Source organism: Parasteatoda tepidariorum, chromosome 4 (genome assembly GCF_043381705.1).
Source record: "Parasteatoda tepidariorum isolate YZ-2023 chromosome 4, CAS_Ptep_4.0, whole genome shotgun sequence".
NCBI lineage: Eukaryota > Metazoa > Arthropoda > Arachnida > Araneae > Theridiidae > Parasteatoda > Parasteatoda tepidariorum.
In genome coordinates, this window is record NC_092207.1 from 44,024,460 (window position 1) to 44,048,889 (window position 24,430).

A 24,430-nucleotide genomic window follows, 5' to 3' on the forward strand; every position below is an offset into this window, starting at 1 on the left:
TACCAATGAAAATTTTTCGGCCATTGGTAAAAATTATAAATATTTACTAAAAGTTATATTTTGCATCTTTGGATAAAAAAAATTTATAATTGTATGCAAAACTTTTTCAATTGCTTAAAAAGTTCTCTTGATGTAGGGAATATGCAAAAATTAACAGTAAGGGGTCAAAACTTTAGAGCGCTCTTCGGACCACTCCTATACTATCGGCTTACTCCTATATTTTTGGGTCCGAAATTCAAATCATTGAAAAAGGGTACCTTTATTCAGAGAAAGCACGTTCTTGTGTCTGATTTCGTAACTTAAAACATTGTCTGCGGTAATTAATTAGCACATTTGAGGTCTACCATTAAGCCCTCAAACTATTAAGATTGATTCCTAGGCCATGAAGATCTGATCATTAGATCGAAAGTTATTCAGGGTGGTCCGTTTTTTTCTGCTCTCTGTGCGTTATATACAGATGAGTGTCAAAATAACATTGCTATGTAAAATCTATAGATATTTAATCAACTAAAAAAAAAAATCAAACTTACTATGAGAGCGATAATTTATTTTCAATGAGTACATGAATTTGGTATTAACTAATTTTAGCATTAATCTTTCATCTTGAATTTCATTGTTTTTTTTTCTCCTCCATTGATATGATATTCAAGCTCAATGTCTAAAAACCTAAAGTAAAAATCACGTAATGCTTAAGTACAAAGAAAGATATGAATTTTTATAAACACTACTTCTAACCTTTTATTGCAAACAAACAGGGTGTCTAGCGGTGGGTTGATTCACTTCAAAATCCCCGAAACAAAGAGCAGTAGAGGAATAAAATCAAACGGTATATCTATTGGGAAAGCTGGAAAATTTCTATACAGCAATTTTAGAAATTAGTTATAAAGTTGCTTTTGTACAGATTTTTCGAAAATAATACAAATGACATAAAACTATATTCTAACCTGTGATATTTCAGAACTTGATACACAAGTTGAATAGAATAAATGATTTAAGACTTCGAATCTGGTATGACAAAGGCCTTTCATATTTTAATGCTAGCATGGATCATAGATGCTCACAGTGCTGTCTCTATTTTGTAACCGTCGTTAACCAGCCAACAAAATTAAAATTTACGACTACCAATGTAAAACTCCGTAGCCTTGTAATTTTGAACCCAATCCAAAAGACAAAGGAACTCCTGGATCAGTACCACCAGAGGTATTGAGTTGTTATGGAAACTTGAAGAAGTTTGTGACCCTAACAGATTCAATGTGCACCAGTCACCATTTAATACACGGGAATTCTTCGACCGGCTATATTCGAACTCCTGTCCTCATGAACTATCCTGGCCCCATTGCTATCTGTACATTACAATTTTTGCAACTAAATTTCAAAATTTTCACGATAAACATACCATTTATTCCTCTAATCGCACATTATTTCAGAAATTTTCAATTTTGAAATCAGTCAATCCTTTGCTGGACACTCTATAGAAAAAAAATTAACTTACCTACGATAAACTTCACCCCTTCGAATAAACAGTTTCCCATCAATCACAGTGTCTTGTTCAACAACTTCAGGAGTAATATATAAAACAGATTGTTCCCAATGTGTTTCGCTAAAATATTTTGAATAAAATTAGATTTTAATTAAAATGTTAATATGGGTAATCTATCAAAACTACAAAGCAGCTTACCGTTCATACGGGGAAGTAGATAAAACAATATTGTTGGGGAAATGCACCGTAAACCAAATAACAAAACCATGAATAATTGCTTTTCCAAAGCAGTTGCACTTAAAAGAACCCTAAATATTAAATTGAAAGTAATAAATATTAAACTGAGTTATACAATATAAAAAAGAATTTAAGCTAATATCTTTTTATAGCTAGTGGGAATTAGGTAACATCATTATCTTCAGTACTTCTATACATTTAAAAAGAATTTTTTAAACTTTTCCCCTTAAAATCATAAATTTAATAGTTAAAAAAAATTAACAACAATTAACAATAATTTAAATTAATCGTTTAAATAAATAATTTCTAAATAGTTTAGTTCAACTTTAATTGAAATAGATACTACAAATTAGATTGAAACTATTTTTCTATTTTTACACTCTTAGTTTAAAAAAATTTAACTTCAGCCAGATTTTTATTTTGTAAAAATTAAAAGAACAAAAATTATAAAAATTTTACAAAAAATATTATCAAAAATCAGATAGTAATCTTCTTCTATTTCAGTAACAAAAATTATGTAGTGAATGTTATGCAGCAGCATTCAAACCAATTCAACAAAGAAAGGGACTCCTTATTTGAGGCATACTTGACTTCAAATAAAACATTTTATGCAAAATTAACTTGGAGTTATTAGTGTAAACCTCAAATTTTATATCTTTCACCCATTATCTATTAGGAAACTTTATGGAAAATAAAGAGCACTATGTAAATAAATCAGTTATATATGAGATTCACACATGTGTTCTCCGTAACAGAACTAAGCTAAATTTAAAGCTTTGAGAAAATCCTGCAAATAGTATAGAGTGTTGATACACAATTTCAGGAAGAAGAAAAACATTATGTGATTATCAAGAGCAACAATTCTAAAAGAAATGCAATACACAAATTAAGAATATGGGAAATTACACTGATAGACAAAAAATTATATTCCCACATATTAATACACTTTCAAATCACACAATAGAATTAAAACAATTCCCAACATTATAAAGAATTTTAAACACCAACAAACCTTAGAAGAGATTAAAATTTTTATCAATTCAGAAAATTAAATACTAATTCACATCGAAATAGTATTGAAAGCATCTTAACAAATAAAACTTTGCATCTTAACATAAAACTTTATATTAAGTTTCAATAAAAGTTTTTTGCAACCTAAAATTGATGCATCAACAGAAGAGAAGAATTTGAGTTGGCTAAGACTTTGTTTTTTAAGGTTCAGCAATCACATGTAGGAATGATTTTTGGAAATACTATTTTCAAAACTGCTATGAATATACATAAATTATTTATACGTTGTAGATCAAGTTAAGCCACTCTTTAGCCAACGAACTTCATGCTAATTTTGAAAATGACCCATAACATTAATATGAAAAGCCACAATTTTGTGAAAATGAAAAGTGCCTGCGATTTAATTTTTTATTAATTAAAAAATTACTCTAACCCTGCATAATCTAAGCTCACAACTTTCAAATTATTTATCTAGGCAGAAACATTTTGACTAATTCACAATTTGTTTAAAAATTTAATTAACTTTTAGAATATTTAAGTTATTTGTTCGTAGCAAAGAGCAAAAAATTCGCTAGAGAGGGTTATTCGCTCGAAGAGCGTTTCCCCAATTAATTTCAGCTATGGAACATTAAGAGTTCAAATTTCCTTTGGTGCAGCCACAGCTTTAAAAGCAAATTTTAATAGCAATAGTTAACACAACCAAAAAAAAAAAGAACTTACTAATTATTTTGAAAACATTTAATGTGAGGAATAAATTTTTTTCAACATTTTATCAAAGATATTAAAATCAGGTTTTATATCAGCAGATGAATTCATTGGTCTCAAGAAACATCAAGTCTAGCTCTTTCTTTATTTTTGATACATGCATGCATAATGTGCAAGTTAATAAAAATAAGCTAAATTATGCTTCTTTTTTTTTTCTTTGACATGGAAATGAGAAAACAGATTTTTTATTATTTAATTTGGTTATTTCATTTAAATATGAAAATTTCCACCATAAGTACTAATGCAATGTTTTTTTTATAAATGTTTATCCTTTTCATACTTTATTTAATATATTAATATTGTTATTAGAATATATGTTACTGGCAAAGCTTGAAATCCAGCATTCTATAGAATGCCTAGGCATTGTATATAATGCTTAAAACTAGCCGGCAATGTATGAAATAATTTATATTTCACACATTTACTAGGCATTCTATAAAATGCCAAATGAGAAACCGGCAAAGTATAAAACCTTCTGTGGCCATGCTAGTAAAGGTGATGAAATGGATATTTCGTGCAATATTTGTTTCTAAACTGAAAATAATTGTGACTTAAATGTGAGTTTTTTATACGAAAATTTCGCTCCCTTAATAAAAAAGACATAAATTATGTTGTGTACAGCTTTCATTTTTCTTTACGCATTTTGAATAAAAAAATTTTTAATGGCACTCTTATTATTTTTTCAGAATAAAATCTTTATTTTTGAGAAATGCACATAATTTACATATTAACTTCATCGGGACGTTTTTTTCATGCTTTGCCTTAATAGCATTTGTTATTCTATAGAATGCCTAGGTATTATATACAATACCTAGGGGAAGGATGTAATACTTCTCATAAATCATAGCTTGCCTAAAATCATCCGGCATTATATACAATGCCTAGGCATTTTATAGAATGCCTGCGTTTCATACTTTGCCAGTAACATATATACAAATATATGTCGGTATACTTACATAGTATCAAATTACGTACAATCTGTATATCAATATTCCATTCCAACATTAATTTCTTCTATACATAATGTATGAAAACAAATCAATGAATAAAAGGGAAAGGTTGTATTACCTGGGTAGAATCTGAAAGAGACTGGGGAACAGTAGAAAGCTCTAGAACTGTAACACAACTGGCATGAGATAATATTGAAGCTGGATCAACTGACATCACATGTACTGAAGCTAAATTTGCAAATAAATCAAAAAATGCTTAGAAAAACAGAATTTATTAAAAATACATATGCTATTTTTTTATAGAATATATTTTTAAAAGAAAGAAGTGTATAAAATAAAAGGTTTAAAAGATAGAAGCCCCGTGTATTGGTTGAGAACAAAACATAGTTATCTTCTAACATGATCATTAAAATAACTATAATTTCAAAATAATAACCTAGTATTAAAAATATATACATCATATTGATTATAAATTAGATTATGTATTTTTAAAGATTTGAAAGAGACCTCTTAAAAAAATTATCATCTACTTAAAAAAGTACAAAATGTATTTTTTTAAAACATGAAAATATATGGAGAACTGATTTCAGTATTTGCACTCAAGAAAAGTCCATTAATGTAATTGAGCTCTGAGTCAACTGTCAACCAATGAGGTTTTAAGCAGCGGAAAATAGTTAAAATAAAAATATTTCTAAGGAAATAAGAAATTTTAATAAGGCAAATAGATAGATGTTCTGGGAAAAGTTATTACGTTTTGCTTTTACTATTATATTTCTGAAAATAACAGTACCTTTAGTTTTATCTTCGGTCCATTAATCAAGTCTATCAAGTGAAATAACCTTTGTAGTTTTATCTTCCTTCTATCAGTTTTATCTTTGGATAAAATTTGTTAATACAAATTGTTTCCATGCAAATTTACATATATTTATCATTATATATTTATCCCATATTAATAATTGAAAAATTTTTATTGTCAATGACAAAAATTTGAATAGAATAAAAAAAAAGTTCTTATAGGTGTAAAACTCTAAAATTCAACTTTTTGACTAAAGATACTATTTGCCAGTATGCTTGTCTTAAGAAAACATTCGATTAACGTTTTTCAATAATGAATACTACATATTTTCTAAGCTTGAATCTAATTTACCACAATTAACATGATCAGAAAAAAAAACTTAACATGTTTTACAAAATAATCGAAATTTTAAGCAGATTACTTAATAATATCCATCAGCATGCGAAAGTCTGCAACCAGTATATTTTTATAACTTCATCCAGCTTTTGGTAGTTTAAATAAGGAAAAATTTCATTTTTATTTATAATTGTAATCGAAATTTTAAGCAGATTACTTAATAATATCCATCAACATGCGAAAGTCTGCAACCAGTATATTTTTATAACTTCTTCCAGCTTTTGGTAGTTTAAATAAGGAAAAATTTCATTTTTATTTATAATTGTAATCAGATTAAAATAACATCACCTTGATTATTTCTCAATTATATGTATAAACATAAAAACTGAAGTAAACTACAATATTTCCCAGCTCAAAAGTGTTATTAATGGCTTTATTTTAGAATATAAATCTACATAGACCAGACAGCTCACTTCATCACAAAGACAAAAGTGTATAATAATAAAAAATAGATAAACAAGCAAGATAGAAAGAGTAGAGTTTGAACATAGAAGTTTACTTCGATAATTTCAAATAGTTTCTTACACTCCTGATTTAAATCTGGGCATGTAAGATGCTCAGCATGAATGATGCCTACCAAACATTACAGATCTGGCATACACTTGACGGAAGGATATCTGAGTCAGATGTTCTGTCAGGTGGTCGTGGCTATTTCAAAATTTTCCTCAACCTCCTGACAGGGTTTGTTCCAATTGTCTTGGATATTAACCCAGAATTTATCTCATGTCTTCACTGTTAGGTTACACTTAAAAGTATACATAATTATCCTATGAACGTGTCACTTTCAAGTGATTCTGGAGAAAATACCCAGTCAAATTTCAATTTTAATTTTTTTCTTCTTTTCTTCAGATTCTGAGTTAAAAACTAAATATAACAAAATCAAGCAGCAAACACAGTAGCACAATAATAATGAGGTATAGAATCAATAAGGTATTTATGCACAGAACTAGAATTTCATCACATTCTTGTAGGGATAACAGGCTTTTATTTGAATACAGACGTATTCTTATGAAGGATTTTACCTCCTCCCATAGGTTTTCTGTGGAATTAAGGAACTTGGAATATAAACTTGGCCACTAAAAAACATCAATACTTTATATGCATAAACCATAACTTTACAAGCTTTGAGGTGTGTTTTAGATTGTTTCTTTGTAGAAATGTCCAATTTTGTGGCATCATTTAGTCTGTACACAAAAGATTGTTTTGTAAAAATATCCTAATACAAGAAGGAATCCACAATGTGTTAGCAATAATTACAGTAATAGTTTTTGGTGTAGTGATAAAAGCCAAGCAAGCTTAATTGAGGACTTATCTTTGAGCTTACAAATAATGTTTATCAAGCAAGATAATAAATAAAACATAAACATAATAAATAAAATACTAAAACAGCACAGAACTTCCGTAAAACATAATCAACAAAAATATTCAACTCTCTTCATAACTCAGTTATACTCTCATAGAAAAGTAACCTTGGTCTGTCTTATATATTCAAGCATACGTCAGATAAACAATCAGAAACACTTAAATAATGAAGGTAAGAAAAATTGTAAAAACTATACTTACAATTTTTATGTAATTTATTTTTAATCGTCTGAAATGAACTTTAAATTAAAGAAATAATCAGGCTAGAAAAGGAAGGAAAAAGAAAAAACACCTAACTTTTTCAAAATATAAATTTTCTCTTCTGAATCACTTTCGCCTTTCTCCCTATTCTGGTAGTTTTTCAAACTCATGATTTCTGACTCTCTGCTCTTACTCGAATGCCATTTCTTCAAACTTGTAGTCCGGCAATAATGTCTCCAGTTCTTCAGCCAAAACAATCCAAAACTGCTCAAATTGCACAGCAGGTAACTACTATGCAATATTAGCAGAATTTTTCTTGACGTGTTATATTAACTTTTGTTTTACAAAACATTTCTCTCTTTCTGTTCTTTTCATGATCTACCGTTTTTAGGCTTGCATGATTAAAAGGACAAAAATTGATAGGAGGATAGATATTCTTCTGAAAATTTTATTACTCTTTCACATAATTCTAAATATTCATGTCTACCTATGATAGTTTTCTTACTGAAAGTAGAATGTTTGTGACAGACAAACTTGAAGTTGGTGGCAGTAATTGTCATAAATTCTAAAACAAAAAATTTGCGAGCATACCTTTTAATTATTCTAGAAAAACATATAGTAGGTTGAAATTTAATTATGATAAAAAAAGACTTTTCAAAAATTATGAACTTTAAAAAAGTTTTTTAAGTACTGGTGTAAATGATGCTCACTTCTTTACTTAACAGCTTTAATTATTCAAAAGATCTTATAGAAACTTTTCCAATTTTAAGGAATTTTATAAATATACAAAAATTAGGAGAAACTGGCAAAATCCGGAAGTCGACTGAAAAACCCAGGAGTGCTGGCAGTTATCCATGTACCCTAAGATTTCTTTCATAGAAATTAATCAACTTTAATTGTTCATCCTCATTTTTAACCATGTAAGAACAGCAACAGACTAATTTTGAATAAATGCCACAAAATTAGAAAAAATCAAATAAAATAATAAAAACTAATTTTTTAAAAGAAAAATTAGTATGAGAAATTGAAAATACTTACACCTCAATTGTTCAGCAGCAAGATTAGCTAGAATACTCATATCAACTTTATAGTCATCTTTAGTTTTATGCCAATAATCTACACTAAAATGACAGGTAATAAAAAAAAGTACACAATGAAAAATAAAGTAAAACGGCAGATATTATTCATAAAAAATCAAAGAACAATTCAATTTTCAAAAAAACATTATTTATTAAAAATAGTTAATCAAAATTATTTATATTTGAAGAATGTTACTTATATTTGTTAAAGAAAACATTTCTGCCATGCTAAAGAAAATACAAGAGAAAATGTAAAAATGTTATTGCAGCTTAAAATGCAAATTTAAAAAATTTCACAATTGTACTTTAATTATGGGGTATTCGTCGAGGTTTTAGAAAATAAATTCAGAAATTTAATTTAATAATTTTAATTTTATTTAATAAAAATAAAGCAAAACATAATAAACATAGTAATTAGCAAAATATATATATATTTATAGAGAAGTAAATCATAATGATAAAGGGAATAAATAAATTCCATTCCTGTTTAACAGAGTGTGTAGCCAGAATTTTCAACAAAAAATAAGTACCTTACAAGTACTTTTTAAGCACTAAAAAAATATTTTTAATCACTTTCAAAAAAAAAAGTCATAATTAGGATCTGTGCAGTAATAAAAAATTGTTTTCTTTTGTTTTAAGTTCTTAATTTTTTAAACATAATATCAATAAAATTCAAAAACATTTTCATAAACTTTACATAATCATGATAAAATAACTAGTTTTTGATTTATATTGCAGAGAACATTGCAAAAATCATGCATTTTTTGTAATTTAGAACTACACTGGATAACTACAATTTATACGGCAAAGAAAAATCTCTTTTTAAAACATAGAAAATTAAGCACTTTTTACAAACCCTGAATAAAAAAAACACCTTTAAGGGCTTTTAAAAAAAGTAAATCAAAAATAAGCATCTTTAAGCACTTTTTAAAAATGCTAAACACCCAGTTTAACCTTAAACTATAATATTATTATTAAATTTAATTACTTTACAGTTCAATTTTGCTGTAAAAAAGTTTTGTTTAAACCTCTCTAAAAAACTTCATTTTCTATACTACTATAATGTCTCTTAGTTAAGCCATATTTTAATTAAATGGGCTTATGCGACACTTAAAAATGTCCTATCACCTGTTTTTCTTTTTTGAAAAAAACTTTTTATTTTCCTGTGTTATTTCATGAGAAAGTTGGATGTTGAGGAGAAATTTCTTTGAACGCAAACTTACTAAAATGCAAAACACTTGGTTGGTAAATCATCTGTTTATATATAACTACTAAATTTATTGAATAGTTTCAAAAATTGTCATTTTAATCACAACTACTCTCTTATATTCATTTAAACACAATAAAAATAAAGCATATAGCTCCTAAACTACTATGAATGGTAAAAACTATATTTTTCCTAAAACCAAGTAATTCCAATAAGAAAAAAAGATTAACTTTTTTGGGACAAATCAAGGAAATAAATGATCTGCTACTTCTATAAAAAAAATTCAAAATTAATATTCAATTAATTTATTTTTAATTACACAAGGGTAATAGACTAAATAGTAGATAAAAATAAGGCTTGGTAATTGATTGGTAGATGCTTCCGTGCCACAGGACCGTGGTTCTACTCTTGGATTGGGCAAGGTTGATTCAGACTTTCATCCCTTAAGTGGATCGATAAAATTGGTACTAGGCATGCTTGGGAACTAAACACGGGCGGTGGGGGTCACATTTGATTGACCACCCAACCAGAACATCGCCCTCTTGCACCTCAGAGCCTAAGTTCAAGAAAACTAAGTTGGGCACAATAGGCCTCAAATCTTTATGGGCTGTCACACCTTCTGAGTATAGGCTTTAGTAATGAAAGATACTATTAGCAACTGCAATTTATCTATATTTTGATTTAAAATTACCTTTTTCTCTAACTGCAATTTCTGCTGAAATGCTATCATTTGAAATATTGCAAATATTTTTAAACAATGGTAATTTCACTCAGAAAATAAAACAAGAGATTTATTTTCATTCAATGGCATATTCACCTATATTCATACTGCTGATGATCTGTGATTGGAGCAATGTATATCCTAACTTCTTCCGGAAAAAGGCGACCATTCTAAAATTTGTTATCGTTATGTTACAAAAAATCACATTTAAACTATAGATTTTACACTTTAAGAGATAGATGCACATCTCTTACAACATTATTAATGGAAATATAATTAAATAACTTCTAAATTGATCATGCTCAAAAGTTGGACATTTTGTTTTAAATATTACATAACCTACTTCCTTTAGATATCTATCACGAGCTTGAAGTAGTGAAGGAAGCATTGATTCATACATAAGCATATAACCCTGAAAAGAAAAAAAAAACATTTACAGCAATATTTTATAAACATATAAAAAAACCTAATAAATGAATAACCCTATTTTTGAATTATTAAATAGTTTTTCAATTATAAAATTTGCATGACTTTTTTGATTATTTTTGCACAGTTAAGTCCACTGTATTCAAATTAAAAGTCCTAGAACTTTTATTTTTTCCTTCCATGTAAAATTCACATTTTTTTCTTCAATACAAGACCTCTTATGTTTTCTTAGGATGATTATTTTGATTTTTGCAGAAAAGAAATTAACGACCTAGACTTTAACTTTCTGAATAATTTCTACTTCTCTGATTTGCACTTATAATATTAAGAGCATGGGAGCAAAAATGGTGAACTAATAGTAGTCAAGTGGAGAATCTCTGAAGGAAGCATTATAGCATTACAAGTTAGTATGTGTAGGAGACCGATTGCCTGAAAATTAGTCAAAAAACTGCAAAATGAGCAATTAATGTATAATTTTTAAACCTCCAGTTCTTCCTTTTATCCAGATATCATTCAAGAAAGTCGTCAAACAATCAGTCTATAAATGATTTCTACCCATCCCAATTACATTTGAATCATTAACGCCTTGGATTTAGAACAATGGTGCAAAGGCAGTTAAGAACCACTAAGTGGTGAAGTTGTAAGAGTGTGGAGATCAATGTGGAATTGCGATACACTGAGTTCACGTAAGGCCAAATGATAGCTGCAGGAAATTATGATATATATATATATATATAGTAAAATTAGAAAAAAAAATTCAATAAAAAGTTGGTGGCAGAAAAGAATAACATCATGTACTTTATTTAAATTAACTTGATTTAAATCTTTATTTTTTCAAAAATTATTTTCATGAATAAACAAAAATTATAAAAAAATATTTTTTAAGTCCTTAAAAAATAATTATGAAGCATAATTATTCTTTCTCTTTAACAAAATACTGATGCACAAATCTTATGATTGATAGGTTATACTTATAGAATAATTGAGCAACTGGCTTGTAAAGTAATACAATTTTTAACATCAAAAGACTTTTTTTTTAAAAGCATTGTCACTATTAAACAAGTTACAAGAAATGTAATTAGTGATACATACCATCCATTCACTAACAATGATATCTACTTTTTCTGGTAAAACAGCATCCTAAAATGAAATCCATAAATAAGGTCAAATATAAAAATAAACATATGAGTAAAATAATAAACAAATAGGGGAAAAAAACAAATTAAAAGCATACACTGATAAAAGAGTTTAAAAGATATTTTTTGAATTTATAAATCATTCAACTATTAAAATAATATAGTTATTTTATAACAATATTTTATTTTGATACTGCAGAATATTACAATCAAATTTCTGATAAATTAGTAAAAAAGATCTTATTGAAGTTTAAATGTCAAAATGTGCACCAAAATGTCTAAATTAAAACATTAAGAGTGTTGGGTATAGTCAAACTTCTATAGCTCAAACTTGGTATTTTGAATACTTCAGATATTTTAAATTTCAGGGCTGAGAGTTTCAACATTTAATCTTTTTTTAGTGAGAAATAATAAATGAAATGAAAAATGCGTTGAAAGTATTTACTTTTTAAACATTAATGAAATTTGTATTCTGAAAAAGATAAAAAAAATTTCTACTGTGCTGTATTTTTACTGTCATTCTGTGTTAGTAAGAATGCTCTTTTACTTGTGCAAAAAGTACAAAACAAAAAAATTGATTTCATTTCTGATAACTTAAAATGTTAACTAAACATTAAAGTATCAACTTTGGATGTTTAACTAAGTTACGGAAGTGTTTTGAATACTGAATTTCCTGAAAATTCAAAATGGCAATTTACCTCCATTTTCCCTTCAATTACAGTAATTACATGAGAGTAACCATTAGTTGCTACAACTTTTCTAGCTGCTTCTGCTATGGAACTTGCTTCAACAGCATAAACTAAAACAAATGACAAAATTAATCAGTCATATTAATATTAAAATTATCACTCAATGTTAATTTAGTAATAATGATAACTGAGTGAGATAAAAGCAAAACAAAATTACTTTAATGAGTAATTAGATATTTTACCTTTCTTTGCACCAGCTTGAGCACAAAATACACTAAGGATACCTATAAAAATTATAAGAAATGGTTTAGATTGTTGATAAAGCAATGGAAAAAATGCAAAACAATAAGCATATTAAAGAAGAAATTTTAGAAGTTCAACACTGTACTGTATGAAAAAAAGTCCTCAACCCACACCATCTACCTTTTATTAATTAGTCGAGCAATTTAGCAGATCAAACTATTTTGTTCTTTGTATTTTAGTGCTTTTTAAATTGCTCTACAGAATTTGAATTGCTTGAATGCCCATAGAACTGTCAGCATAGTTTTATTTATCATTCATAAATCAACATTATTTTATAGATGATTATTTTTTTTGTTAATTATTATTGATTTTGATTGATGATTATGATTATTATTGATTTGATTGATGATTGATAATCATTGATGATTATGATTATTATTGATTTAATTGATGATTGATAATCATTGATGATTATGATTATTATTGATTTGATTGATGATTGATAATCATTGATGATTGATAATCATTGATGATTATTGTTGATTTTTTAGCAATTTTTACTATGGGTTTCTGCATAATTTTTAATTTTTGCTTCTTTTTATTTAGCAATATGATGTTACTAATTGCAAATTTTTGAGAAACTTCTGAATTGGGGAAAACTAACTAAGTTTTTTTTTCCAGCTTATTTTGCTTAGCATAATTTTTATTATAGAGTAAGCTAATCTTTACTGTCTTATGAAGAAAAGCTAATGATTTTTAAGTAATCACCATAAATCTTCATTATATCATTTTCTTTTTTTAACCAGTTTTTTGGACCAAGTTATATTAGAGAAAATTGTTAGTTTTCTCTTCCGCCATTAATAAAATTTCTAATATATTTCACAGGTGTAAAATAAATGATTCTATTGTCTTAGTTTGTAAATATTTTTAATTTATTGCTATTTGTATCATATATATATTCTTTATGTACTTTTTAAGGAAATATAAATTAGTTACCAGTATATTGCAAAACATGAACATTTAAAGAAAAATTATAATGAAAAATGATGATTTAAATAAAAACTAACTTGAAATCAAATTAATATTTTTCCAAAAGAATGTACTTTGACTTTGGTAGAAAGGGGATGCTATTCATAATTACTAGTCTAAGAGCTTAAGTAGGAAATTTAAAATGTAATTATATAATAGCTTAGAAAATATTAAAAATAAACTTCATTAGAGAAAATGATTAAAATACCTATGGCATAGAGCACAATTTGGTGCATATAGATTATAATTAAAATAAAATTAAATTAAATTAAAGAATTTTTTTTTCCAACTAAAATAAGCAATAGGAATGTGTGTTAAAAGGTGAATTTATACATAGAATAACACGATTTTGTGACAAAAGAGAAAACATGACATAAGACAATAAGAATCCTAATTCAGAAATAATGTACTTAAATTTCCGTATTTAAAAGATCAGATCACTAAAAATATAATGATACTAAGAAAAAAAATTGCCAGCAAGATAATTACATGAATGAAAGACAAATTATATAACTACCTGTACCAGCACCAACATCTAAGACTACTTTCTGATGAAACATTTTGTAATTGGTTAGAATTGCTCTTCGATAAGCCTGAGTTCTGGAATAATCTCCAATCATTACTCTATGAATTGATAGGTCAGCATAACACCTGGTTCATAAAAGCAAGTACAATCATAAGAAATGCCAAAATTTTACAAGATTGAATAGGTTAAATACTAATACTCTTAACAAATATTAAACAAAAGACTTATTAGTTTGTTTCAATAAAAGGATGCCAAGAGTCTCTCTTTAGGGTCAGTTCTAAAAGAGCATTATATTTTCACAAGAATTATTTCTGCGATATAAATAATTTTATTTACATCTTTGAAAATTTATGAATTTCAGTAGATATCAAGCATTCGGATGATAATATAAACTTTTTTTTTCATAACTTATACAATAAAGCCTGCTTAGAAACTTTTTCTCCAAAGAAAAACTTGGCAAACTCCTCATTATAAAATAAAGTATCATTATTAATGACCCATCTCCCAACTCTCAGCCTCTAAGTAGGTGAGCATTTAGCATGTAAAGTGTGGCAAGTTGGAGTTGCCCTAATTTTTATCAAGTGCTTTACAAACTTTTAAATATTCATATACTGTTCTTGCTTTTTATCATATTCACATGAAGTGCAGCAAGTGGGAAATACTCCAATATTTATCAAGTGGTCACAGACATGTAAATAATAATATATTCTTATACTGTTCTTGCTTGCTATCATATTTACAAAAAGTGCAGCAAGTCAAAGATATCCTGATTTCTATCAAGTGGTCAGAGGCATGCAAATAATATATTTTCAGACTGTTCTTGCTTGTTATCATATTCACATGAAGCGTGGAAGTTGGAGATCCTGATTTCTATTAAGTAAACAGAGCCATGTAATAATAATATAAAATTTAAGGTTTTATTTATGAAATATAACATGGTTTATAATGGAATGTTTTAGTAGTTTCTGAAATATTATTCTAATGGAATGTTTTAGTAGTTTCTGGAATATTATTCTAATGGAATGTTTTAGTAGTTTCTGGTATATTATTCTATCATTTCTCTAGCATTGTGCATACAAGTTAATGCATTTCATTCAAAAAAAAGCAGTAATCTTGTTTCTTGTATACTAGAAATGTGTTTAGTTTTAATAAATCTGCTCAACTTGCTTGCCAGATTTAATTCCATTCTTTTTATGCAACATTATTCCAGACAAACAGTGTGCCAAAAAAATGACCAACTGGAATAATTTTTGATCTAATGATCGGTTTTTCATATTCTAGAACTCAATCTTAATGGTTCAAGGGGATGACCTCAAATATGTTAATTAATTAGTGCAGACAATATATTAAGTTACAAAACCAGACACAAAAGAGTGCTTTCACTGAATGAACCTACCTTTCTTTTGGCGGTTTCGGATTTTGGAACCCCAAATATAAGGGGTAGCCACAATCTGGAAAAATACAGTCTTCATAGTTTGGTTAGGACAGCAATTCAAAGTTTGGACTTCAAAATGTCAATTTTATTTATTTATTTATTATTTTTTTTTGCATATTTCCCCATATCTTGAAAACTTTTTTAGTGAATTGAAAAACTTTTGCATATAATTAAAAAATTCATTTATCCAGGATAATGCCATGCAAAAAATAAATTTTAGTTAGTATTTATAATTTTTTATTGCTTTATTCAATAGTAAAAAAAATTTGAATTGTAAGGTACAAAATTTTTTACATCATTCTAAAGTATGTAATTTTGCATGGCAAAATACAAAATTTGTGTGAAATTGGTTGAATAGTTTCTGAGAAATCGAATTTAAAATATGTAACTTTTTTAAAATTTGATTTCTCAAGGACTATTCAACCGATTTTGCTCAAATTTCGTATTTTGCCAAGAACTATTCAAATTACATTCTTTAAAATGATGTAAAAAATGAAATAACTAACAATTTAAAATTTTTTGACTATTATGAAATAAAATAAAAAATAAAAATTTATTAAAATGAATGTTTTGCATGGAATTATCTTTGGATAAACGAATTTTATAGTTGTGTGCAAAAATTTTTCAATTCTCGAGATATGGGAAAATATACAAAAAGCTTTGGATCACTTTCCAAGCTTTGGATCACTTTCCAAGCATTGGATCACTGTCCAAGCTTTGGATCACTCACCTCACCAAACTATGGGGACAATATTTTTCAGATTTGTGGCCACTCTTCATATTTTGAAGGTCAGAAATCCGAAACCGTAGTAAAAAAAGGTTATTCATTCAGAGAAAGTTAATTTTTGTGTCTGATTTTGTAACTTAAAATATCATCAGCACCAATTAATTAGAATATTTTAGGTCACTCTTTGTAACCATTAAGATTGAGTCCTAGATCACAAAGATCGGATCATTAGATCAAAAGTTATTCAGGATGGTCCTTTTTTTGTGCGCTTTACATGCAGATTATTGATTAATAGTTATGAATCACCCTGCACTTTCAAATATTCAATTAACTTGATTTAGCAAATAAGAGAAATTTGAAAAATTATTTACCTGAAATAATTAGTGTCATTATCTTTCAATTCCTCTTCTGAACAGCTGTATTCTAATCTACAATTATGAAAATAGAATTACTACTACATAATATATATCTTTACAATTAATAAATATTATCATGAAACAAAATGTAAAAGTAAAAAGAAAAGGTGTTTTGTTATTCAGATGTGACAAAACCAAATAAAAAAGTTCAAAACATAAGCCGAAAAAAAACTTATATTCATATCATCCAAAATACTTTAAATATTTATATTTTATTATCAGAGATATTTTGCATAACATAAAAATAAAAACCTAAATATTATTGGTTGATAATTGGGAGAAGTCGGTGAGAAATTAATTATCTGCGTGAAGAACGAGTTAGAGTTAACAGTTGAAAAAAATTAGAAATATCTGGACATCCACAGTGTATAATTAAACTATCAAAATCAACTAACAAAAAATTTCATAAGAAACATTGCATCAGTCAGTATATTTATAGCTTCAATATTTGAAACAATGTCACTTTACAATAAAAAATAAATAGATAAATAAAAATTAAAAAAAAAATTTTTTTTTAATGTTTGATGATTTTTTTCATATTTTTGTATGTTCAAATTTATAAATTTAGACTTAATGTTAAGGGATCCTATGCATTTCAAAATTGGTAAAGTTTGTCTAGTGGTTAAATATCAATGAAATCACAGAGCAAGTTGGGTTAAAGCTTTTTAACATCCTTGTTTACTGAGAATGTTAAAACATAACACCCCTTATTCAAAAAAACATAATTTTTTTAAAATGATAAATTAGTGTAGTAGTACCCTTTTTTCCCTGACAGATTTGGATTTTTAAACCTGTAAATATAGGGAGTAGCCGCAATCTGGAAAATATGGTCTCAATAGTTTGGTCTGAAATGCCAGAAGCTTGCTTAGGGTTTTAGAGGCACTGGGCAAAACATTGAGACATTTTATCAGAGTTAATCATGTTTTTTTATATATGTCATAAACAGTAATTAATAATTGAAACATAGAGCACTAATTAAAGCAGTGTTCAAGTCTATTTTCTGAAAAATAATTCCCCTATTAGCTAGAATAATTTTAAAACTTATTGTATGCAGTAACATAATACATCAGTTAAAAAACTTGAAAATACACATATGAACAAACAAAAAACATCAATAAAACTGTAAAAACACAATATTTTAAAATTAATAATAATCATTATCAATTCCTAAAGACTACCATTCCTAAATACTATCTTGTGTCATTATATAGTGCTATGATATTACCACATATTAAAACATCCATAATTCAAACTCTTAAGTTTAAATAATTCTGAAAATGTTACAGAATTTTAAACAAAAAATTTTAATAAAAAAAACTTTGATAAAAACTTTTTATTATCAAACACTGAAAAATCTTGAAATAAAAAACTGTTACCTTTATTTAAAAAAATAAATCAAAATCTTTATTAAAGTAATAAAGATTTAAATATAATTAATCAAACATTGCAATAAATACATTTTTTAAAGTTAGAATAATTCCTGAATTTTACCAAACCTAAAATTGCTGTAACAGAATTTATTTCCTGGCACATCTACATTGAAAAATAGACAATTACTGATTGGAGGAATCTCTTAAGTGTTTTTTTTTTTTTTTTTTGGAAATTTGGAAATATTTGCCTGAACTTTAAATGTTATTTGAAGACAGGAAAGATTTTCGGCCGGTTTTGTTACATAACATGGAGAAGAACAAACATGCTTTAAAACCAGTATTTGTTTAGATTTCGTCCCAAGTTACAGTAAATAATGTTTTGTCTGCAAGTTAACTTTGTTACGCCATAAAATGAAAGATGGCTAGTTGCCCCCTCAATGATTTTGTGGGAAGATGCTTACTTAAAAATTGCAATTTATTCTTTTAAAAAATTTCTTTAATCTGTCAAATTGATACATTAAAAACTAACATAAATTTTAAATTATAATTATTATAACTTTGAAACAAAAATATATTATTTAAACACAGAATAAAATTATAAGGAAAAACAAATTACCTAATATCATTATGGTCACTTTTTCTATTTTCTTGGTTAACCGGTTTAACTTCACTACTTGATGAAGGAATATGGTCTGAAAGTTGTACTAGTGATGATGAATCATTATCTACTTTTAACCTCTTGCAGGGTAGAGTATTATATTCTAAAACTTGATCAGGCAATGTAGTTGCAAAATTTATATCAACATGGTTAGCAGTTGAGCTGAAACTTTGATTTTCAAAGTCTGGTTTTTCTTCGTTATCCATTTCCTAAAATTTAATTTATTCCTTTAGTTTACTCTTAAAAATTATCTGTTTTTCAAACTTTAAATACTCTAATAAACATTAATACAATCACAAGAATGGGAAAGGAAAAAGGCATATATCCTGTCATCACGGAAAAAATATGGCTTTCCTATAGAAAAATTAGTATAATTTTGTTTAAAAAAATTATGATTGTCTTTAAGATACCTGATTAGGATAGACATGGTACCTTTTTTATGATACAAATCAAAAATATATGCTACATATTATTTTCATCGATATGATTTAGATTGTACTTCTGTTTATCATTATAAACAAATTAGTAGTATAGAGTATCCAAAATGTTAAAAAAAATTATACATTAGAAAAAATTGTCAGGAAATAAAATAAATTTAATTTCACTTCAAATAAAAAAGAGTTTTAAAACAGTTGTATGACTAAACTACATATTATAGCTATATATACAGTAGGGAAGCTATTATCCGGAACGATCGGGACCATCGCTATTCTGGATAACTGATTTTTCCAGTTTTCTGAATTGCTACAAAAAGCCGTTTTTTTTATTGTTAAACCTAACTAAAAAAAAATATTGGAAATAATCTTAAAAAGAAGAAAAAACGATGAAGTAATACACTAAAGATTATTTCCAAAATGATGGTAAGGTAAAGATCTTTCAAAATAGAAAGAAAAATCCTAAAATCTTATGAGGAAAAAAAAATTTATTTTTAAAATGGCGGAAAAATTCATCGAATTTCTTTCCGGTTTTTTGGTTTTCCGGTTTTCTGATTTCCGGATAACGGGTTCTGTACTGTAGCAGTATTTTGGGGATAATTGTATTATATAGCCTTTATATCACCAGCAATCATGAAATGATCACATGGCACGGCTCAACAATGAAGCTAGAATAGAAATATAAATGTATTTTCCAAATAACAGTCAATTCCTAATCAAAAACTTTTATCAGTTTTTCTGGTCCATTCAAATTAGAAACAATGGGAAAGCAAATTAGAAAAGGAAATACTTTTGACCACATTAATTATGATTAGATAGTACAAAATTAAAAATAATAAATTTGATTATGTAGTTTCATATTAAGCAAAAGGCAGATGTGTTACTTTCTAATATCAGTCCTAGCGCATTGAAACTCTGATGATTATGTAAATAAAAGACAGAAACCAGTAACATTATTGATTTAAGGAATAAAGGTGCAGAAGGTGGAATTTTGACCCCTCAATCTCTATATACAATTTTCTTAGTCAGAAAAACTCTTTGAATACTATCTGATTTGCACAGAACTGACCATTTTTGATGAACTAAAGAAAGAAAATAACATTGCTAGTTGATTAGTTATTCTCAATTCTAGTTTGGATGAAGGTATCTAATAATTGAAATTTCTGCCACTTTATCTACTTTTGCAAGCGTGGGCCTTTAATAAATGATCATAATGAAGCTAATTTTAAATAGAAATATTAATTTCAAAAATAGTCTTAATCTTTAGAAATTAGTTGTGAAAGTAGAGTATTAAAACGATGATTATAACCAAAAGATTTAAATTATATGAAGTAGGTCAAGTCCTAATTACTTCAGGTGATTATGATTGATTGCATCTATCTTCAAGGAAAATTATAAAATGTTAAAAGAAAAATTTTCCTACTTATCTTTTTACATGTGCTCAAAAGTTTTTCATTAATATTGTTAAAATAATTATAACATAATAAGAGCATGACTAAACTTTCCATGTTTTTCCAGTGGCTCTATCATTACAGTAGATTACAATACATTATCTATTATTCCTCGTTGATTCTTAGAGTAGGAAGTATAATTAATTAAAATTTTAAATCCATGTACACTCACACATAAAAGTTATTCCTATATCAATTCCAGTTTTAGCCAAGTTACACAGGTTTTTATTTTCCTCTTTCACTTATTGGAAGAGTATATAAATAGTAAAAATAATTCGTACAATAGGTTTTTTTTTCTTTTTTTCAATTATACAACATATTTGTATTAAACTCTTTCAGCGGTTTCAAAAATATAAATTACTCTTTATAATTCTTTTAATTTATTAATTGATAATTAAAATAAATAAAATTTCGACAATAAAATACAGTATGGAATTTTATATTTTAGGAAATGCAGAAAATTTACCTAAAACAGTATGAGATAATGAAATAAGTTCGCAAATTTCCTCCAATATAATTACGAAGGTGAACTAAATGTCACATTGACTAATGTTAGTTAAAATTTAAGAGTATGAAACATTCTAATCAATACTTAAGCTTGGAGGTCTATAATTAATTTCGATTTTATAAAATACAATATCAATTTTTACAAGCTAAATGTAGTAAAAAATATTATTGCAAGAATTAATTATGACTTCAATGAAAAAATGTTCAGGCATAAGTATCAGATAGGAATTAAACAGAAATACTTAAAAAACAGTCTATGTAGCAATAACTTTACTCTACTTATTGCTAATTTTCTTTATTTTAATTTTTTCACAGTCTTAAACTGATAATAGTTGTCAAAATGACATTTATGACATCCAAGAACAGTCGGCAAAAAACCAAAATAAACACTACCATGCCCCAATTTATATTGCCATTTTCTTCTAACCAAATTTTTCTTTTCTTTACGCACTGTCTTGAATGCCAGCCTTCTCCATTGGCGATCGAAATGGGCTGCAGGTGGCGTAGAACAGAACTCTCTTCCTATGGCAACACCTCACATGCTTTCCCCATTAGCGTGTGGAAAGTCATAGAGGAAAGAAGTACGTTAGTTTCTCTCTTGATTTTCTTATAGATTAAAATCTTTTAAGTTGGAAAACTATATGGAACTGAAAATTACGTTAAATATAGTTCTAAAGAAAGGTATCACGGAAATTTTAAAAAATATTTTTATTAAATAAAAAGGAAAAATATTAAGAAAAGGGAAAATATCGTAGTACATTCCTATGGATAGTGTTTTCTACACTAGGGAACGCTGCAAGCTCGGGACTGCCTAAATTTCCGGGTTACTGTTTCAGTTGTATTTTAAAGCTATTTGGCATCACTGTGTTTTGAGATTCTTTAACATGTAGTAAGCAGCTGCAAACTTTTGCCGAGCTCGAGATTGTTATTGTTTACATTTCTATTGAAAACACCATCCATACAACTTAAAAAAGGAGGAGAGGGAAGGGAGAAGGGCTAAAGGCATGAAACCGGTCTCTCCCCAGATGGCGTATTCGAGTGTTGCGATCGCCAATAACCCTAAGCTATGATTATCAGCTGAAATGGGTGATTGCTAAACAAATTCAATTACCAAGAGCTTGGATGCCCGATTTTGGAGCGTGAGGGAAAATGGTGAAAACGTTTGAGCTGGGGTGTTGTTACGATTACACTAGGAAATACATATTTTTTTAAAAGGAAATTTACTAGATTATCTACAATATTCTTTTTCATGCAAAGAGATTTATAGATACTAGAAATTAGTATTGCACTACTTATTGCTGAATTAATATAAAATGTCTCTTGGCGTGGACACTTTTACTTGATAGCCATATATTGCAGCTATCTCACTACTGAAAAAAATTATTTTGCATGTATAGTTTGCTCTTCTATCTTTTATATTTGAATGTACTTTAATATCTTTTGCTTGTTTATTAATATGGTATGATTTTCATCAATTTTTTTCGTATAAAGAATATCACACTTTATCTGAAACTTGATTAATTGTTTTTTAAAACTATGTTTTACTTGAAAATAGACCATCAATATTTTAAGAAATTGAAGAAAATGTCTATTATGCCATTTTTTTTTCCGAAACGACATCAGAATCCCATTGACTTAAAGCAGTCAATAAACTTAATCTACAACGTACTACGATTGGTACATGTAAATTATCCAAGCATGCGCATTTGAAAAATGCAACAAGCGAATGCTATAAATGACAATCTAGTACCCCTAAAAAACGATCAAAATTAAAACGATAATAACATGAACCAATCAGGTGAGTTCATTTATTAAAATGTCGACCAGCCAAAGTAACTGGTTCCAATTCCTCATTCTTAAACCCCCTCCGCAGAGGATCAAAATTGTGATGGCATGTCTTCGGATCATCCTCCGGGATGTTTCCCAGACCGTCGCCAATAGCCCATTGTGCAGCTCTAGTGCGACGTAAATTAACAACAACATTCTTAAATATATAATGGTGTCAATTCCTAACGATAAAACGCACGTTTGCAGGCGTTTAATATCAAAACTCATTAATCCTTCTTTTTTTTTTTAAGAAAAAGAAAATTTATTTGACTCAAAATTTATTATGAGATTACATTTTAATAATAGTTTTAGAAAGTCTTTAAAGACACCATTCGCGATCGCAACGATCTATAGGGGGCGTTGTTGTATGAGACTATTATTCTATAACGAAGAAGAATATGCTATCCCATACAGCACATTGACTTCGTTATGACATCCTAAAGTTGTCATCTTTAGGATTCTGTGACTTCCAGAGGAAGTCCTATATTTACCGCTAAATGTCCTACGGATGTCATCTGCGTGTTAGAATGTCCCACCTGCAGATATCTTAATGATGTCATAACTGGGACAGTTTCAGGATACCTTTAGAACGCTTTAGGATGGCATTAGGACCTAATAAGACCTGTTTAGTAAGGATTGAGGTAACTTGTGGGATGCATGTTGGAAATGGTATGATAGTAATAGGAGGGTGTCTTATTTTGGAAATAAATTTCATCTTTGAAATTTTTATTAATTTTAGCAACTTAAATAAGGTTTTTCTTTTAAATTTACTGAATTAGAGGTCAGAAAAATGTTTTCTAAATGAAAAAAAAAGTGATAGTTTTTAATTTGTATACCACTCTATTTTTCCAGAAAAATGGGCTATTCCTCTACTATTTTTTTTAGGAAAATTAGTAAAGGAAAAGGGACTAAAACAGTTAATAAACAAACGTATCTAAAGAAAAGAATAAAATTGTTGTCGAAATACTTTTTTTGAAAAATTAAATGGTATAACATTATGTGTTTATGTATACTTCTTGTATATTCTAATGTTTGAAGTAATATGATTCAGAAAAGTATGGAATAAAAATTCGGTACTTACGTATTAACGCCACCGCCGCTACAGATTTGGCGGTTTTTAAGTACCGCCAATCTTCACTTGAAATTTTTGCGACAAATCATAAAATAAAACACTTTATTTAAAATCAAAGTAGTCAGTCGGATTTCGGTGGAAAATGATCCGATATGGAGTTTAGCATAGATTCAAAACAATCATATCGCCATATGAACTCTGATAAATAAGATTCCAATTGAAATAACATTTCCAAAACGTACGCTTACCACGATAAAGTTTCATGTTGTGGGAATTGGT

At 27.5% G+C, this 24,430-nt stretch overlaps 1 protein-coding gene across 5 annotated transcripts; it reads right to left on the reverse strand.

Moving 5' to 3' along the window:
* Positions 1 to 526: 526 nt before the first annotated feature.
* On the reverse strand, positions 527 to 21,807 carry LOC107452935 (protein arginine N-methyltransferase 6). 5 transcript variants are annotated; one of them, XM_043049489.2, is made up of 14 exons: positions 21,646 to 21,807; positions 18,819 to 19,069; positions 16,788 to 16,844; positions 14,246 to 14,379; positions 12,699 to 12,740; positions 12,466 to 12,566; positions 11,724 to 11,771; positions 10,549 to 10,617; positions 10,302 to 10,375; positions 8,237 to 8,319; positions 4,562 to 4,671; positions 1,679 to 1,788; positions 1,493 to 1,600; positions 527 to 666 (listed from the first exon to the last, which is right to left on the reverse strand). In XM_043049489.2, the coding sequence occupies exons 1-14, from the start codon at positions 21,646 to 21,648 to the stop codon at positions 591 to 593; spliced, it is 1,266 nt and encodes a 421-aa protein (XP_042905423.1). In that variant the 5' UTR covers positions 21,649 to 21,807; the 3' UTR covers positions 527 to 590. The 5 variants fall into 5 exon arrangements, with proteins under 5 accessions (XP_042905423.1, XP_042905427.1, XP_042905424.1 ...); XM_043049493.2 differs by having other exon boundaries at positions 21,532 to 21,704; XM_043049490.2 differs by having other exon boundaries at positions 21,495 to 21,675.
* Between the last annotated feature and the right edge of the window lie 2,623 nt (positions 21,808 to 24,430).

Excerpts from the sequence above, each read along its gene's own strand:
- LOC107452935 (XM_043049489.2), bottom strand. Across the intron at positions 14,380-16,787 it reads AATGACACTAATTATTTCAG|GTGTTATGCTGACCTATCAA; the intron begins GTAAATAATTTT and ends TTTATGAACCAG. Across the intron at positions 667-1,492 it reads AGGGGTGAAGTTTATCGTAG|GTTTTTAGACATTGAGCTTG; the intron begins GTAAGTTAATTT and ends TTTTTACTTTAG.